Source organism: Mesocricetus auratus, unplaced genomic scaffold (genome assembly GCF_017639785.1).
Source record: "Mesocricetus auratus isolate SY011 unplaced genomic scaffold, BCM_Maur_2.0 Super-Scaffold_15014, whole genome shotgun sequence".
NCBI classification, from domain to species: domain Eukaryota; kingdom Metazoa; phylum Chordata; class Mammalia; order Rodentia; family Cricetidae; genus Mesocricetus; species Mesocricetus auratus.
The window spans coordinates 43,509,384-43,528,293 of NW_024429186.1; the positions used below are offsets into that span (position 1 = coordinate 43,509,384).

At 44.6% G+C, this 18,910-nt stretch overlaps 1 protein-coding gene across 2 annotated transcripts; it reads left to right on the top strand.

Annotated features, from left to right (window-relative positions):
* The first annotated feature begins 421 nt into the window (after nucleotides 1-421).
* On the top strand, nucleotides 422-14,343 carry Six4 (SIX homeobox 4). Of its 2 annotated transcripts, XM_040742942.1 has the most exons (4): nucleotides 422-519; nucleotides 728-1,542; nucleotides 4,361-5,049; nucleotides 9,740-14,343. In XM_040742942.1, exons 1-4 carry the CDS (start codon nucleotides 517-519, stop codon nucleotides 10,537-10,539), a joined length of 2,307 nt encoding a protein of 768 aa, XP_040598876.1. In that variant the 5' UTR covers nucleotides 422-516; the 3' UTR covers nucleotides 10,540-14,343. The 2 variants fall into 2 exon arrangements, with proteins under 2 accessions (XP_040598876.1, XP_005072826.1); XM_005072769.4 differs by lacking the exon at nucleotides 422-519 and having other exon boundaries at nucleotides 649-1,542.
* The last annotated feature ends 4,567 nt before the right edge of the window (nucleotides 14,344-18,910 follow it).

Genomic DNA, 18,910 nt, shown 5'->3' on the forward strand with positions numbered 1-18,910 from the left:
TTGACCCTTTAATAAAGACATCCCAAAGTGGGGGAGGTGAGGAGTGAGGTGCTGGGAAACTTCGGGATTAGTCTCTGAAGTTTTGTCATCTACATACTGAGGGTGGTCTCTTTGTTAAAAATGTAGCTGTGCAGACCGTAAGGGCCACACGATTAATATTCCTTTGGGAATCGCAGGACCTGTCTTTGAAAGAGCTGTCCAGTTTGCAGGCGACACTAGGTAACTGCCCATTCACAAGCACGGCCAGAAAAGAACGTCGGTGTTTTCCGGCAGGTATAGGTGCCTGGGGGTCAGGGAGAGAGGGAAAGGCAAGGGGTGGAGTGGGAGGCGGGTGATCGACAGGGATAGAAACAGTGTCTCCTCCTCCTTCTGAATGTGAAATAGCCAATGGGGTGGCGCGGCCGGGCCGGCCCGGCGGCCAGTGCCATATAGTATGCAGCAGCCGGAGGAGTCACGTTGGGGGAACAGCAGAAAGCAGCTATCCGTTTACACTACTTTGCTCTAGCAGCTATCTTAATGGTGACTGCGTGGCCTGGGGGAAACCTGATCGGCCAGATCCAGCCGAAACCGGGAGGGAGGGAGTGGGCTTTCCGGAGGGGGAAGGGGGGAGGGAGTCGAAGAAGGAGGAGTAAGAGAGGGGGAAAGAAAGAGGAAAAGAGTGTGAGGGAGTGAGGGAGGGAGGAAAATAAACAACAAAAAAATGTCCTCTTCCTCCCCCACCGGGCAGATTGCAAGTGCGGCGGACATCAAGCAGGAGAATGGGATGGAAAGCGCCTCGGAAGGACAGGAGGCGCACCGAGAAGTGGCGGGGGGCGCGGCGGCTGGGCTGAGCCCCCCGGCTCCAGCCCCTTTCCCTCTGGAGCCGGGGGACGCCGCGGCTGCCTCCAGGGTAAGCCGGGAAGAAGGGGCAGCGGCGGCCGGAGCGGCAGATCAGGTACAACTCCACTCGGAACTTCTGGGCAGGCACCAGCACACAGCCTCCGCGCAGCCCCCGCTGGCCTTCTCGCCGGACCATGTCGCCTGCGTGTGCGAGGCGTTGCAGCAGGGGGGCAACCTGGACCGCCTGGCCCGGTTCCTGTGGTCCCTGCCCCAGAGCGACCTGCTACGTGGCAACGAGAGCCTGCTGAAGGCGCGAGCGCTCGTGGCCTTCCACCAGGGCATCTACCCTGAGTTGTACAGCATCCTCGAGAGCCACAGCTTCGAGTCGGCCAACCATCCGCTGCTGCAGCAGCTCTGGTACAAGGCGCGCTACACCGAGGCCGAGCGAGCGCGCGGCCGGCCGCTGGGCGCCGTGGACAAGTACCGGCTGCGCAGGAAATTCCCCTTGCCCCGCACCATCTGGGACGGCGAGGAGACGGTGTATTGTTTCAAGGAGAAGTCGCGCAACGCGCTCAAGGAGCTCTACAAGCAGAATCGCTACCCTTCGCCCGCCGAGAAGCGGCACCTAGCCAAGATCACCGGCCTCTCCCTCACCCAGGTCAGCAACTGGTTCAAGAACCGGCGGCAGCGCGACCGGAACCCCTCCGAGACCCAGTCCAAAAGGTGAGCGCCAACTTTCCGCCTCCTCCCCCTTCCTCCCCCCCACCCCTTCCCAGCTTTCTTTTCCTCCAAGTGCTCGCAAACATGGCGCTTACCTTCCCCACCAGCCCGGTCTGGCTGCCCACCTCTCCCCGCCCCCCACCTCGCTTCCCTACCGGGAGGGGGACGCCCGGTGGCAACCAGCGCGGGGGAGGGATCCTCCCTCCTAACCCTCCCCCTCCTGCCCCCAGAAGTTTCTGGTCGCCCGACTAGGTCTCAGTCCCCGCCCCCACCTCGGCTGGTCACTGCTGCCCGGCTTCCCACCCCCATCCTGCTGCCTTTGAAGTTGCCACTCTCTCCTTGGTTCCCGTAGCGAGCGTGTGTGCACGCTGGCTGGCGAGGCTGCTCTCACCGCGGCTCCGGGGCCGCAGGGGCTGCGGGAGCGGGCCGGGGTCTCTAGCTCCTCCGGGTCGCTCAGAGCCTGGAGTGCGCACACGCTCCAGGATACCCTGGATTCGACTGAACCCCGAGCCCGCCCTGGAGGTCACCAGGGCCGCTCTGGAAGGAAAAGGAGCTGTAGTGGAGACTAGTGTCCCATATGGGGTCTGGGGACGTCGAGGCTTTAATATGACAGAGTTAATCATTCACCCTGCCCGCCGCGGTTCCCATCGCGTCGAGGGCAGCGTGGGGTGTCCGTGCAGCTCGTCCCTGCGGTGTTTTGAAACCTGATTCTGAACAAGTTCGGATCGGGTTACAGTGCTTCAGAGGTGGCGGGGTTGAAGGGCAGTTTCTTGGGCCCCTAACACCGCACGATTCGCTCCTGAAGGAGCAGTTGGGGACAGATGACAAGCTGGCGTAAGGTGGACATCAGGAAAGAAGTGGGGGAGCTATCCACTCAGTCCTCCTTCAGCCCCCACTCTATCTTGTTTGAACTTGATTGTCGGTGTTTTCTCCCTTCTTTAGTAGAAAATGCATTTTTTCACCCCTTTTGTGTGTCCTTTCAAGTCAGCCCCTTGGATGTGTATGTCTCTGCGTGTGTGTATTGTTGGACGGGTAAAGTTCGAGGATGGTGTCTCCCACCTCAGAGGAAATTGGAGAGAAAAGAATCCAAATACAATTCAAATATTCTGCACTGGGACGGAACCCGGGATCTGGGGAGCCAGTCCGCCTGGGCCAGGTGAAGGTGATCGCCCTGCGCATTCCAGAACCGGCAGCAGCTCGCCCTCGCTGCTTTGCCCCTGAGCCCGGGTGGAGCCCGGAGGCCCATAGCTGGCCCCAGGCAGGAGAGAGGCACACTGTACAGTCCTGGTCGTGGTTCCCGGTAACCATAAACAAAGCATGCCCGGCGACCTGTGAGCACCCTTCCTCGGTCTTGAGAGAGGGGGCCACCCAGAGAAGGAGCAATGGTTAGGTGATCTATGCACCCTGGAGTGCTCTGCAGGCACACCGAAGGAATCTGCTAGACCAGGACACTGGGTACGAAGCCCATGCCACATGCAGGCCAGCTGTCCTTCAGCCTTTGCTACGGAACCGGCCCAGTTCCCAGCACACACACACACACACACACACACCCTGAGCCATGCTCTGCTCTACTCCCCATTAACTCCACACCCTCAACCCCCAGCCCAATTGCCTGGTATAGGCCCCTCTCCGGATCTACCCCCCACCAGCACCCCTGGTGAGTCACCCTCACCAATGGCGACGGCTGCTCAGCCTCAGCTCGTAAATCAAAGCGCTTTCTGCGCTTCTGGCCCCAAAGCCCAAAGCCCGGGTAATCCCCTCCCCTCGGCTTGAAAGGGAACCGATCACACTGGGTTGTTGGATTCTCAGCTGGACCAAGTCCCACCACGCTTCCAAACTGCTTCTGTCCTGCCCCGCCCAGACTCAAACCAAATGAGGAAAACTTCCACTATTCATTCCTCCCTGACCTGAGCTTGTATTCCCTTAAATCCAGGATCCTGGAGCAGAAGGACTGAAGAGTCTGGGAAGGAGTCTGATAGTTATAAGACCACTGAGTGATGCTCACCTCTCCCTCCCACCTCACCAGGGCACTGAATGGTGTATGATAAGTAGGCTCCTATGGCTTCCTTTGGGTTCAAAGGCAACTGTACATATCTTGGGTTGCAAGTGTCTTTCCTACAAGGGCAACCACTTTGTTGAATGAGAATTGTCAGTCTGGTGGAGTAGAAGTTTGGGAGCAGGTGAGAAAATGGTCTCTTGTTAACTAACCGGCAAATGATACTGAACACCAAGGAGGGGGGTGGCAGTGCTTGCCTTTAATCCCAGCACTCCAGAGGCCGAGGCAGGAGGATCTATGAGTTCAAGGCCAGCCTGGTCTACAGAGTGAGTTCCAGGACAGCCAGGGCTGTTACACATAAAAACCCTGTCTCCAAAAAACAAACAAACAAAAAAGCTGAATGCCTCCTACCTCCTTTGGTGATTCCATCTACAAATGTGAAATAGGCTAGAAAGGTGTCCCCTAAACAGGGAAAAACAATATTTAAGATTCCTTTCTATGGCAAAGGTTGTAGTCCATTTAACAGTTGGAGAAGCACATGAATTCTATAAGAATGAAAACAATGTCATTTTAGTTGCATTTTATATTATCCAACCCTCTGATCTTTCTTTGATTTATTATAAAAAAAGATATTAGGATCTGGATTCATCTTCTCATTGTCTGGCTGGGTAGAATTTGCCTAAAACATCATAGTTTCAACAGGGCCAGCAGATAAACTGCCGTGCTTTGATTTAATAATGCTTTTAAATGGTTTTGAAGGATGTTTTACAAACTATATAGATTGTCATCCTCTTGACCTTCAAACTGTCTTCTCTCCCTGAACAGTGAATCAGACGGCAACCCCAGCACTGAAGACGAATCCAGCAAGGGACATGAGGATCTGTCTCCTCACCCACTATCGGGTGCATCCGATGCCACCTCCAACCTCAGTCTTTCTAGCCACATGGAGCCAGTATATATGCAACAAATTGGAAATGCTAAGATATCACTAAGCTCTTCTGGAGTTTTGCTGAATGGAAGCTTGGTACCTGCAAGTACTTCACCTGTCTTCCTTAATGGTAATTCTTTTATTCAGGGACACAATGGCGTTATCCTTAATGGACTGAATGTGGGAAATGCACAGACAGTGTCACTGAACCCATCAAAAATGTCTTCAAACATTGTGAGCAATGGCATAGCCATGACGGACATCCTGGGCTCTACCTCCCAGGATGTGAAAGAATTCAAAGTCCTCCAGAGTTCTGCTGTGAACTCAGCAGCCACCACCTCCTACAGCCCTAGTGCCCCCGTGTCATTCCCAGGGCTGATACCCTGCACTGAAGTGAAAAGGGAAGGCATCCAGACAGTGGCCTCCCAGGATGGGGGCTCTGTGGTGACGTTTACTACACCAGTGCAAATTAACCAGTATGGCATTGTCCAGATCCCTAATTCCGGAGCAAACGGCCAGTTCCTTAACGGGAGCATTGGATTCTCTCCACTGCAGCTGCCTCCTGTCTCTGTAGCAGCTTCACAAGGTAAAAGCCTCATTTGGTACCATAATGCACCAGGGCATGGGTTGGTCGGCTGCTATAAATGACACGTTAGTGAGAGGTATAGATTGATGCTATCGTTCAAACACTGCATTGGTTTACATGGTAACAGAATAGCCTTGATATGATAGATACCCTGTGTCTAAATACTATTCAGCTTTCCTGGTTCTCTTACATCATGAAGATGGAGTTTTATTTTCCCCAAACAGAATGGAAAAGTACAGTCTATAGCAGATCTTGCCAACTCTACAATTACAGGAATATGATAAGTCAGTCAGTGCTTATGAAATAACCCAGTACTTGACATTTTAAAATTAAAAATTAATAAAATTGCTAGGAACATAAAATTAGTTGAGCAGTTACTTATTTGATCAGAAAAAAATGTTTTAAAAGGATAAGCTAAAAGATAGAATCTATTCTTGTTTGCATTGTGTACTTCCTAGAGTTAATACTAAGACCTAAAAGAAATTTAGAAGACTCTGATTTTTCTGTTGTTCTAGATGTATGTTCATCTCAGCTATGTGGGTTTATACTTATGCAAACAACTGTGTCATTGCGTATTTGTGGCTTTACTAACCGAAGTCTGTTAGACAAAGAAAATAAGTCTGAGGTTGTCAGGAACATGAATAAAATCTAGATAACTCATCATTTTTTTCTATAGAGAAACAGGAGCAGTTACACTTGAGTATTGGACATTACATGGTATCTAGCTCTTAGGAGGGGAGATGGTGATGGTGTCTGCCTTTCTATAAGCAAATCTGAAAGTCCAGATTTTTACCAAAGGTTAACCTTCTGAAACATAGTCAACTTTTATCCAACTCTTGCTTCTATAGTTATAGTCTACTTCAACTTATTGGAGGCATTAATGAAAAATGGTAGTAATTTCATTCCATATATTTATCTCTCTTAAGTAAGCCACCATGGTCCTGTAACACACTCTTCAGATGTTTATTGCTTTATGTAAAGAGTTAACCCAAGTCAACATGTGTCTGATAAATTTGCATTTTAACTACTTTGTTCACAAATTTTACAAAAAAAAAAAAAGAGTTAACCCAAGTCACTTACAAACAAACAGACAAAAGACAAATGCTCCAGAGAAAGAAAAAGAGTTTAGTTTTACAATAATTTACAACTCTAACCAATTTTCCCTTTTTACGAAAATTTCCAAGCAGTTTGTAGCATTTTAAAGACAGCAAAGTATGAATATATATGTTGGTAGAGAAGAAATAAAACAATACTTTTCATCTGTAATCAAGAAAAGTGCTATCATATTAAAAGTATTATGAAGTAATAGCTAGGGGTTTTGGGGGAGGGTGTTGTTTTCTACTTTTTTTTTTTCTTGGTGTTTTTCAGGACAGGGTTTCTCTGTATAGCCTTGGGTGTCCTGAACCTCACTCTGTAGACCAGGCTGGCCTCAAACTCAGAAATCCACCTGCATCTGCCTCTGAGTGCTGGGATTAAAGGCATGCACCATCATCTGGCATTACCCAGCAATAGTTAGTTTTTAAATGGGATATTTACTATGAATATGAATGCATTGTCAGTTAAAATAGCTAAGATCAAATGACAGGGATATCAACCTTTGACTCTCTGAGCAAATTGAAAGCATAAGTTTAACCAGATGGTTCCAGTAGGCAACATTCCCTTGTAGTAATGGTGTATTACTCCTTGCAATAAAGTGTTTTGGGAATTTGAACTTAAACAAACAAACAAACAAAAACAAGATAGGGTGTGGTGGTAAATGCCTGTGATCCCAATACTTGAGAGATTGAAGCCAGAGGATTGGAGGTTCAAGGCCTGAGCTACATAGTGAGTTTCAAGTCACACCATGTTACATGGTGAGAGTCTGTCTTCAGAAAATACCAGTCAAATCAAACTTACACTAAACATTATTTAAAATGTCCAGAAACATAGTCCAGCCTTCCTAGATAGCTGAAAAAGTTATATAGGAGGTTACATGGAAAAACAGACTGTCTATATCTTTATTCATTTGAAAATCAAAGAGGGTTTTCCCCCCTCTTAGCATTGTTGTAAAATTATACTTTGTTCCTGGAATTTTTTTTTTGGTTGTTTTTTTTTTTTTTTGGTTTTTCGAGACAGGGTTTCTCTGTGGCTTTGGAGGCTGTCCTGGAACTCGCTTGGTAGTCCAGGCTGGTCTCGAATTTAACAGAGATCCGCCTGCCTCTGCCTCCCGAGTGCTGGGATTAAAGGCGTGCGCCACCAACGCCCGGCTGTTTCTGGAATTTTTAAGTTCAGTTTTTGTACTGATTTTTAAATCATTGTTTAATTTGTAACTCAACTGCAGCTATACTTTAAAATTATGTTTTAGCCAGGCATTGTGGTACATGCCTTCTTTAAGCCTAGCACTTAGGAGGCAGAGGCAGACAGATCTCTGTATTTGAGGTCAACTTGGTTAACTTAGTGAGTTCCAGGACAGCCAGGGCTACATGGAGAGACCCTGTCTCAAAACAACAACAACAACTCATATTTTATGTGAGGTCTTGGGTTCAACCCCCGATTACTGAAAAACGAAACAAAAACCATCCTTTGGAATAGATGTTTTCCCCTTCATTTATATATGTTGAAGTTTTTTATATGTGCAGTGTGCCAGTCTACTGTGCTTAATAGACAAATGTTGCAGATGCTGTTAATTATGACTGTCAAAAAAAGGAATCGTTTTGTACACATGTCTGCTAGTAAACAGTTTCACAGACACAGGAAAAGCAAAGTCAACATGGACTGTGGCTTTTCCCACCCTTACAATCCTGAAGCCTTTGAGACTTTTTTTTGTTTTGTTTTGTTTTGTTTGTTTTTCAAGACAGGGTTTCTCTGTATTGTTTTGGAGGCTGTCCTGGAACTCGTTCTGTAGACCAGTCTGGCCTCGAACTCAGAGAGATCCACCTGCCTCTGCCTCCCGAGTGCTGGGACTAAAAGCGTGTGCCAGCCCAGCTGCCTTTGAGACTGAAAATCACATTTATGTTAGAGAATAGCCCAAACATACACAGAAGTGTTTTTATCTTAACAGTCTTTCTGTGGTGCATACTTATGTACTAGTAGTTAGCATTTTTTAAAGGAGTTCAAATACAGTGTTTTCTCTTTTTTTCTCATGTAAAGACACTTTTGCTTATATATGGCACTTAAAAATGTCAGAAGACATATAAATGGCACCCGTTAACATAGTTGGTACTATAATCACAGTTACTCTAATAATTCAGGAAGGGCAATGTTGAGTGCGTTACTTAACTTAATATTGACTGTTTTCTGCACTCATAAAGGATTTGATTAACCTCCTACTCAAGAGCAGGGTAGATAAGTAGTAATCCATGCTAGTTCTTCCCCAGAACTCTTCCCAAACTCGCCTTTCCTTCGATGACAATATTTGGGGGCCTGGGCCATCATCTAATTGCCACCAGTTCACTTCATAAAGACTCAAAGGGGGTTTTATTTGATGCTCCTCATATGACCTGCTATTTTGTTCTTCTAGTCTCTTCTATTCTCCACAGACCATTATAGTGAGAGCCTCAAAAGACACACACCTTGCCGGGCGTTGGTGGCACACGCCTTAAGTCCCAGCACTCGGGAGGCAGAGGCAGACAGATCTCTGTGAGTTCGAGGCCAGCATGGTCTACAGAGTGAGTTCCAGGACAGCCTCCAAAACAATACAGAGAAACCCTATCTCGAAAAACCAAAAAAAAAAAAAGACACACACCTTTTAAAGAGGCATTCTTTCTACTCCTCTGTGTTCTTCTCTATTTTAAAAATAGTACTTCGGTGTTACCATTAATTCTTCCCATCCCTACAACCCTGAAAATTTAGAGCTAGCACAACGAAGGGAGGGTAAAAAAACACCTTGAGGGTCATGTTGACTGGAGACTGCTTTACTGGTGGTTTGGTGACACTCTGTAACTTGTCTGTACAAGTCGATGTGGTTTAACTTGTAAGTTCCAAAGCAACTCATCTTATGCTGTATTTCTGGCATTTTCCTTTACATCTTATGTCAGTAACTGAGCAGGCCTAACAGAAATGTTTTATTTTGTATCTATGCTCTCTCATTCTAAATGGCAGTGTTAGTGATTAAGAGGTGGTAATGAGCCAGAAACTCAAATATCAGAACTCGGACAAGAATTTATTTCTTCTCCTCCTCTTCTTCATTTTCCTTTTTTCCCCCCTCTGTGAGCCCGGGCTCAGATTCAGTCTTCCTGTCTCAACTTTATCCCCAGCGTCACATCCTTGCTTGCTTTGATTGGTTGGCTTTTATTTTTCTTTTCATTTTTGATGCTGCTGAAGACTGAATCCAAGGCCTGCGCCACTGAGCTCTCCTCTCCGGCCGTACACTTGCTTTCTCTTTCATCTGGTCATTACAATTACAGGGGGAGTTAACACATATAAACAATCTGGAAGAATTTTTGCCCAGTGTGTAGAAGGCCCTGAGTTCAATCACCAGCACTGCAAAGGAAATAAAAAATAGAGAGAGAGAGACAGCTAATCTGACTAAGTTCAGAGCCTTGGACTCTCCAGTGCCCAAGCTGGACTCAACTATACGTTTAAGTTCCACCCCTCCATAAATACTATACCTGAGGAAGAATCATGTGTGTTACAGAAGTAACTGGTTTGTTTGTTTGTTTTTTCTTCCTGTATCATTTGCATTAATGACAATCGGTACTTTTCCCCCTAGGTAATATTTCAGTAAATGCAAGCACTTCAGACGGAAGCACGTTTACAAGTGAATCCACCACAGTCCAGCATGGCAAACTGTTTCTGAGCCCTCTTGCCCCCAGTGCAGTGGTATACACTGTTCCTAATTCAGGCCAGACTATAGGAGCTGTGAAGCAGGAAGGCCTAGAAAGAGGCCTGGTTTTTTCTCAGTTGATGCCTGTCAATCACAATGCACAACTAAATGCAAGCCTATCTTCTGAAGATATCTCTGGAAGCGGCCTCCACCCCCTGGCCTCCTCACTAGTTAATGTGTCCCCAGCTCACAGTTTTTCCCTGTCTCCCCCTACACTACTAAATCCCACTGAGCTAAACCCTGACATTGCTGAGAGTCAGCCAATGTCTGCACCTGTGGCAAGCAAATCTACTGTGACATCTGTCAGCAATACTAACTATGCAACCCTTCAGAACTGTTCCCTTATTGCTAGTCAAGACCTATTGTCAGTCCCTATGACTCAGGCTGCCCTAGGGGAAATGGTTCCTACAGCTGAAGACACGGTGGGTCATGCCTCACCAGTGGCGGTACACCAGGATTTTGTCAGAGAACACCGCTTGGTTCTGCAGTCGGTAGCTAACATAAAAGAGAATTTCCTACGCAATTCTGAGAACAAAGCAACAAACAACTTAATGATGTTGGACTCCAAATCCAAATATGTCCTGGATGGCATGGTTGAAACTGTCTGTGAAGAGCTGGGAACCGACAAAAAAGAGCTGGCCAAGCTCCAGACTGTCCAGTTGGATGAAGATATGCAAGACTTATAAGCCTGATTCACTATGCGCATACCCCGCTTCTCCATCAGCAGCAACTCTTTTTTCCCTGTGAAGCCCTGAAGATGGAGAGGCTTTACTCCCTTAGAGGAAAGCGCTCTCCCTGTGCAAGCAAATGTACTTGGATTGATCTGCATGAAGATCATAGTTAAGTATACAGGAGTGGAACTACATTGCTGAAGCCTTTCTGCTCACATCAGTTCGCTTTTAAATACATGGCGACCAGGCAACAACTGAAGGGTATCAAACCATCGTATATCATTTAGTCAGCAATATAATTCTAAGGCTGAAATGGTACATGATAGTGTTTTAAAATGTATACACCTAACCCTGAAAACTCAGTAACAGCTACAGGCCGTTAGAAGCAATGCAGTTGTTTTTTGTTTACTTTTACTCCATGGGCATTGAGATGGTTAAGAAACAATGGCACTCCAGATTATTATAAGGGTATATTTTTTGAATTAAGTAGCTTATATATGTGTGTTTGTGTGTACATACACACATTCATTGTTTTCAGCATTTGGGGGAAAGGCTGTGCGTGTTTCCAAATGTGATTGCTAATCGTTAAATGTGTCAGAGAAGGTTTGAAACTCCACTAAACTCTGACACTACTTGGGTATGAATGTAAATATGCCAGTTCTATAAAGAGGATTTGAGTAAGTACGGGGAATTTTTATTTATACCATGTATGTCTCTTAGTCCTTAGGCGCTATGAACTGAAAAGAAAAATGTTTTCTTACTGTTTAATTTATATTTATTGTTTGAGCAGGAATAGGACATCTTTGTTTCCAACCAAGTTTTTTTTTTTCTTTTTTTGTGATTTTTTTTATCAAGAGTCTCTCAAGGTCAATGTTAACACTGAAACAGGAACTTTTAACCCCCAATACTGGAATTTTGGTACTTGTCGTCACATTTTTCTTTAGAAACTTTGATTCATTTAAATATGTTTTGTTTGTTTGTTTGTTTTGGTTTTTCGAGACATGGTTTCTCTGTGTTGTTTTGGAGGCTGTCCTGGAACTCGCTTTGTAGACCAGGCTGGCCTCGAACTCACAGAGATCTGCCTGCCTCTGCCTCCTGAGTGCTGGGACTTAAGGCGTACGCCATCAACGCCCGGCTCATTTAAACATGTTTTATATAGACTCCTATGTGCCTTTTTACCTTGTGGCCTTTTTGATTAGCAGTAAGGTGCAAAAGCATCAACAAAAGTGTTGCTGGCTCTCTTGCACTTTCAAGCAGGGTTAAGTTTACCACAGAGCCCCTTTGTATGCAAGGACTTAAGTCCCACTCAATATTATGTGGATGTTTGTCATACCAATGGATAAACAATTAGCTTTAATGCTTTTCGTTGTGATGAAAGTTAAAAAAAAAAAGTACGGAAGACCATGAAGATCAATTCTGCAGGTCGTGAATACAGCCATTTTAAAGTAGACAAAGTATACTTAAGTTGTACTAGGCAAACTTCCATCTCATTGAAGCTCCATTCTCAGTGTTTTGAATTAGTTGGTACACTGTGACACATGACTGTTGCCTGCCCTATTTTGTCATATCTCCATTACGAGCAAATATCTGTAGGATATTTCCTTGAATAATGTTGTCAGCTGCGTTTTAAAGTTTTAGCAGGACTTTGAACCCAAGATGTAACAATGCAAATACCTTCGTGTCATTAGTGCAGAGCATCTCAGATTTAAGAAAGTGATCTTTTCAACGGGGACTTTCAGTTGTTACACATAAAGATAAGACCACACCTTGTTTTCTTTAAGACGGGAAAGAACTGCATGATTTCTAACATGCTCCTCCCCATCTGAGTTCGTCGAGTAAGGGTCATCGAGTATTTAGCATTTGCTGTTATTACAGAGGGAACTTTCAGTCTACATAATGAGCCCTATGAAAAATTCCTTGCCATCATTTTGATTTAAAAAAAAAAACTTTAAGCTCCATTTTGTGAAATTGGTGAATGTCCCTCAATTGCTGAAATCCGTGGTTTGGACCCAAAGTTGTTTGTTTTGGAGTTTTTGTTTTGTTTAAACAAAGCCAGTTGTTTTAGTGTGGTCTTCCACTCGGCCACTGCTTACCCAGCTTGACTGTCCCCATCTCCCTTCCCAGCTGTGCTGATCATATTAATGTGATTGGTTACATGGTCTTGTAGTGTAGTTTACATAAAAATGATATTTTCCGCTAGACTGCTGCAGACATCAAGGGTTAGTTATTTTACAATACCTGTCTGGTAAGGGAAATGGGAGAGTCAAAAAGTTATATTAGGGGTGTGTGTGTGTGTGTCTGTGTGTGTATATGTGGGTAGGAGTGTGCCCTTGCACATGATGGAAAACTTTCATGTATCTGATGAAAATATCTCTTTTATTCTGAGTTCTTCCTCTTCTTCTCCCTTTGAAAAAGAAAAGATAGCACAAAACTAAATACTTACCTAGGAAATGCATTCATATTCCAACACGATGTACTTCTAATCCTACAAGTACTCCAGGTAGCTATACAATCCATCAGGTAAGAATCAGTGCACACTACAAGAACTTACTGTTCTTTTCTATTCTTTCAGTAAATCAGGGCCAGCTGATATGTAGCCCGTGTATATGTGAATGGAATTAGATAAACCCCATGGTCTCCTTACACAGAATTGCAACTGACTTTTTTTTCCCAATACCAAGGGCCAGCCTCATAGCCCTTGGAGTTCATGTGACAGAATATCCTTTTTCTATAAACAATGCTTGAAGATGCTGCAAATGACCCTCTGACGATTTGGGAAGAGGAGTCAGAATAGGGGTAAATAGCTCCCTTTAAATCTCAACCCCTAATGCTGGCTGTGGGAATTTTTGGTATCAGCCTATCTATGCACTCTACAGCCAGAACTGGCATTCAGCTCTTAGTTGCATCTAGTAGAGAGGATGGTGGAGCATTCAAAGGAGGTGCATTTCCCCCCCTCAAACAAGCAAAAGCACCTGTGCTATACTGCATAAATATCTCATGTACATTTGTAGTAAAGACTGACTTAGATGTGTTTTGGTGCCTTTCTTGTGTTGTGAAAGGCAGATAGATGTTACAGTCATAGGTTTTTGTTTTGTTTTTTCTAAATCCATAGTTGTATTGCACACTGACCTTAACTCTCTCTGTATGCTCCCTTGTTATCCTGCATGTTACAGTTGGATTATTGGGCATGTGTAGCAGACTGCCTTGCTACATCCTCAATATGTGTGCATTAGTACATAGCCACAAATCCTTCATCCTTTAAAATGTTTGTCCGATCATCTCATGAAAATAATTCAGGAAATCTATGGGGAAAATAATTATATTTTACAAAAGCTGTTTCCAAGTCTTCCTAAAACTTAGATTATAGAACCTAATGGTTATTTTGAGTCTAATTGATACATTTCAATTTAATTAAATATTACCACCATATATTTTACTAATTGAAATTATATAGCATGTGACTCTTGGCTTTCAGGGTTTCTCAAAAATATGTACCATTTTGTTGCATGTACTGTATGTATAGAGGCAACCAGTTGTAGACTCAATATGGTTTTACTGTGCCTTACATGAAGAGAAACTCTACAGAATGTATAACATGGGGTGGGGAACGGAGCCTCTACTGCACTGTTAGGTGATGGCACACAGCATGTCCCAGAACATTTCTGTGCTTAATTACCCAACCAAAGAGATCTAAAGTCTGTATGTTGTACTGTAATGGGGGGTTATGCCTGGACAATTAAGTGTTTTATTTGTTTTCTGAAATGATGTGAACTTATTTTTCTAAACACTATGCTAAATAAACTTTATATTTATACATAACTTGTGTTTAAAAAATTATTTGAGGAATATTGTTCTTTAAAATGTGAGTAACCCACTGCAGTCAACAAGAAATACTTCTGATTTAAGTATACCTAGAAAAGCAAAGAGTGAGAAAACACAAGTACTTCAGCTGGCAAAACCTTAGAAGGCCCATTGGAGTGATTTTAGAAAAGTAATCTGTGTTGGTCTTTGTACAGAATAGTGTAGCTCTCTTAGCTGTCCTACACACCCAAAGCTAAACCACAGAGTTTATCCTTATATAGGCAAGATACCTTACTCCTTTTTGTCTCCCGAGAGCTGGACTTGGAATGAGGCACACAGTAGGTACTTTACAGGATTACATGGAAAGAGCCAAAGATCTTTCTATTACTGACTTGATTAAAATTTGAGCTCTGTTGCTCAACTCTACGCACTGATGTTGGCCAAGTTTTGTGATTATAGATTTGGCCAGAACTGCATTTCTATTGAGTGGAGAAGATTGAGCAGTAATCTCGTTTGGTCCTAATTTTATAAGGTCTAAATTCTATTCTTCCACACCAGCACGGAAGATGTTTAAAAACAGATTGGGAACTAATTGTACAGCTCTTTCACAAATCTGGTTAAAGCCATCAAGTTAGTGTCGGGTGGAATGTCTAGACACATTCTTATCGTTCGGCTCATTTGGCAGCTCTGTGTAGTAGTTAAACCAGTTAAGCACGAAGTGAAGTGATTACATTTCATAACTTTTTAACCAAACAAGTATTGTAAAACATTTGAAAGGGTGGTTGCCCTGTTTCAACCATGTTTGTGGCTCCTCAGAAAATAGCAAATCCCAGAGAATTCAACAGGAATTCAAAGCCCTTGGCTACCTGGCTCCATCCTGCTTTTCCCGTGTCCCATAAGAAATAGTACATTTGGAAGTTTGTGCTTGCACACCCACTCCCAGGACACCTTGGTGGCATATAAGCAGGACACATTTCCATGCATAAAGGTCAGTACCATCAAAGTAACAAGCACAGTGGAATTGCAGGTGGGGAGTGGTTGGGTGGGAGACAGATTGGACATGAATGGTCTGAGCAAGTACCCTTCTGGCAGTGATGTTTAAATGATATGATTCAGAACTAAATATAAGAGTGCTCCAACACAAGGGTCAGACATCAGGTTTAACGTTCCTGAAAAAGAAGCAGGTCTCAATTAACTTTAGGCGTGGTTGGTGGAGTCACTGGAAGGGATGCAGGGGCCACATCAAAGGTAGAGTCAGACACTTTGGATTTGAGTCTGATAAACATTGGTGGCTTTTAAGCAAGGAGTCATAAGGATTTGCACTTTATAAAATGTCAGTGTGGCTACTCTGGAAAATGAACTTGAGGACAAACGGCAGGAACTGGGAAACTACTGCAGGGTTGTCCTGAGTCGTCTGGCAGGAAATAGTCAGGAGGCCTGGAACAGCAGGGAGGGCCATTTGCCCACAAAGGTCTCCAGAAGGGTATGTCCTCTAGGCACTCTGCTGCGACAAGCCAAAGTCACTCTGTCTCCTGAAATCCAGGCTGGTGGGTTCAGGATCCTAATGGACATTTCCAGAATGTCCTCATCCTACCTGTGAACAGGGGACCCACCTTCTCCCGAGGCCTTGTAGTTTTGTTTCAGGCTAGGGATAGTCTCAGCCTTGTACAAGCTAGGACGTGCTCGGAGGAGTCTCCCAGCCTCCAGGGCTGCCTTTTTATGGCCCCTCAAGCTAATTTCTTCTCCCTGGCTAGAGTTCGCCCCTGTCTTCATTTCCCTACTGAATTACTGCAACTGAGTCTCCCTGGTCTCCCAGTATCTGCTCGCCACTTAGGCCACATTACAGCTGCGTGGAGACGGGACATTCAAAACTTAGAGACATAACCCAACTTAAAGCCTCGGTGATGCTGTTATCTAAGAAATAGCATTTAAACCAGGAGCATACAACGCCCAAAGTCCACATAAAGGTCTTTCCTGGAAGCGTCAGATTCTTTACATACCTGGTCTCAAGAATGGCAGAATGTCACACGTCTCCCAGGAAGCAGCACCTCACCCCCTCCCTCCTATGCAGAATGACAAAGGGCCTTTTCGGAGATCAAACTGATCTATCTTCCTTCTCTTTTCTTTTCCTTTCTTTTCTTTTCTTTTTTTCTTTCTTTTTTTTTTTTTGAGATTGAGAACATTCTAAAATTAAACTATGCCTACATTTCCATCATCTTTTAAAGCCATTTTACTGATATAGGAACCTTGTAGTTCAAACATTATGTCTACCCCCGACCCCTGACCCCCAGTTCTGGGGACAGTAACAAGGACTTTTCATATGCTAGGCAAGTGCTAACACCACTGAGGCACATTCGACCCTTATCACCATTTAAAGCTCAAAAACCAATCAATACGTTTAGGGACAGAGTCTGAGTGGCTCTTTGAGTCTTCCAGCATTAGTGGATGGTTTTTATGGTAATTGTTTTCCTTACTGCTCCAGAGATTTTTTTTTTCACTCACTTCCAAGTTTGAGGCTGGGTTCCAGATGCCTTAGGTCTGACAGACAAGAGCAGCATTAGCCAAAAAGAATGTGTTCACTGGGCCATCTTAGGCCAATGTCTCAAATAGCACAGAAGAGCTGTTGGTACTTATGTATAGGTACACTTTCCAAACATGTTTTCTGTAGATAGACCTGTACTAGCAGCTGAACGGAGTAAACACCTACGGAGTCTGTGAGAAACAGTAAGGGAAATGAAGAGGCATGCATCAGAAATGTAAGTTCCCACTTACCCTAGGACTTGTTCACCTCTCTTGACTCCATTGTTTTTTGCTAATGAGACATCAACTATTTTGAGACTACTTGAGATCTGTGATGTCTGAAGGTGTATATAACAGATATATGTAATGGCTTAATAAAGCACACATCACAGCATTGAAGTCAAACCAATTCAGGATTAAAATGCACGGTGGCCAAGGGCAACAGATTTAAAATAAAATGATTGGGGCCTGGAGAGATGGCTCAATGGTTGAGAACACTGGCTGTTCTTCCAGAGGACCTGGGTTTAATTCCCAGCACCCACACGGCAGCTCACAACCATCTGTAACTCCAGTCCCAGAAGATTCGATGCCCTCTTCTGACCTCCACAGGCTCCTGCATGAACGTGGTGTGCACATGTACACTCAGGCATATACACAGACACATACAAAAATGTAGATATACTTAAAATGAAGTGACTAAGTTAAATGATTGCTTCTGAGATCAGACAAGATCCGGTGCGTTCAGGGTGGTATGGCCGTAAACAAGTTAAATGAGTGCTATGAGGTCAACAATCTGATTCTTTGAGATGAAATATTCAAGGTGTACAGCTAGACAAAGCAGGCCCAGTTTTCAACTTATCTCCCTCCTTCCCCAGTATCCACCTAGTAGACTCGCCTTCCTTGGTTACCTCCCTGCTACCCCCAAATACATACATGACCATCTGGTATTGGTGTTTAGCCGTTTGAGGTATGATGAGCCCAACACAACCTGGGTGGTGTGTCTGCATTCTGGAAAAGTTTGAAGTGCAAAGCACCAAGCTGTAGCAATGTATGACATGGTGAATTAATAAATGAAGAGCAGCACATCGCCCTTGTAAGGACTGCAGCAGACCGGGAGGTGGGAACGAAGGGATGGGTAAGCCGGGGAACACGGAGCAAGTCACTCTCTGTCCTCCCTCTTCCTTCTCTGTGTGCTCCACTTCCTACTGGGTATGAAGGGCAAGCAGCGGAATGTAAGCTTGTGGGTCTTCTGAAAACAACAATAGTTTCTCCCAGCCCAGAGCCTAGCAAAATCCCAGGAGATTCCTGTGTTGAAATGATAAGTCACTAACAATAATTAAAGCATAAAATAGCTGTAGGAAAACAAGGGTTCTTTGATTCATCTCCCCTCCCCTTCCTTCCCTCCCTCTCTCCCTCTGTCTTTCAAAACAGTTGACTGTGTGTGTGTGTGTGTGTGTGTGTGTGTGTGTGTGTGTGTGTGTGTGTTTGAGTGTAGGCCTTGGTGTACAAAGGTCAGAGGACAACCCTCAGGGGTTACTTCTCTCCTCTCTCTGTGGTGGACAGGCTTGCAGACGTCTTTACCCAGAGCTATCTCACCAGCTCTTTTATTTTCTTTTTTAAAGCCCACAGAGCTCCAGATATGTGAGTGTTTGCCACCATGCATGTGACCCTTGAGTCAATCCCCAGTGTCAAAGGAAGGACAGGGAGTGCAAGTTACATAATTATAAAAATATAGTTTAAAATATTTTTACATTTTATTTGTGCATGTATGTGCATACATATATATATATATATAGAGAGAGAGAGAGAGAGAGAGAGAGAGTGTGTGTGTGTGTGTGTGTGTGTGTGTGTGTGTGTCCCTTCTCTCCTTCCACCATGTGGTTCAGGAACTCAAGTGATCAGGCTTGCATGGCAAATATCTTTACCAGCACAGCCATCTTTTTTTTTTTTTTTTTTTTTTGGTTTTTCGAGACAGGGTTTCTCTGTGGCTTTGGAGGCTGTCCTAGAACTCGCTCTGTAGACCAGGCTGGCCTCGAACTCACAGAGATCCGCCTGCCTCTGCCTC

What these genes read in the sequence shown, in the direction of transcription:
- Six4 (XM_005072769.4), top strand. Translation starts at nt 701, where the DNA reads ATGTCCTCTTCCTCCCCCACCGGGCAGATTGCAAGTGCGGCGGACATC. An exon ending in TCCGAGACCCAGTCCAAAAG is followed by an intron (nt 1,543 to 4,360) that starts GTGAGCGCCAAC and finishes CTCCCTGAACAG; the next exon opens with TGAATCAGACGGCAACCCCA. An exon ending in CTCTGTAGCAGCTTCACAAG is followed by an intron (nt 5,050 to 9,739) that starts GTAAAAGCCTCA and finishes TTTTCCCCCTAG; the next exon opens with GTAATATTTCAGTAAATGCA.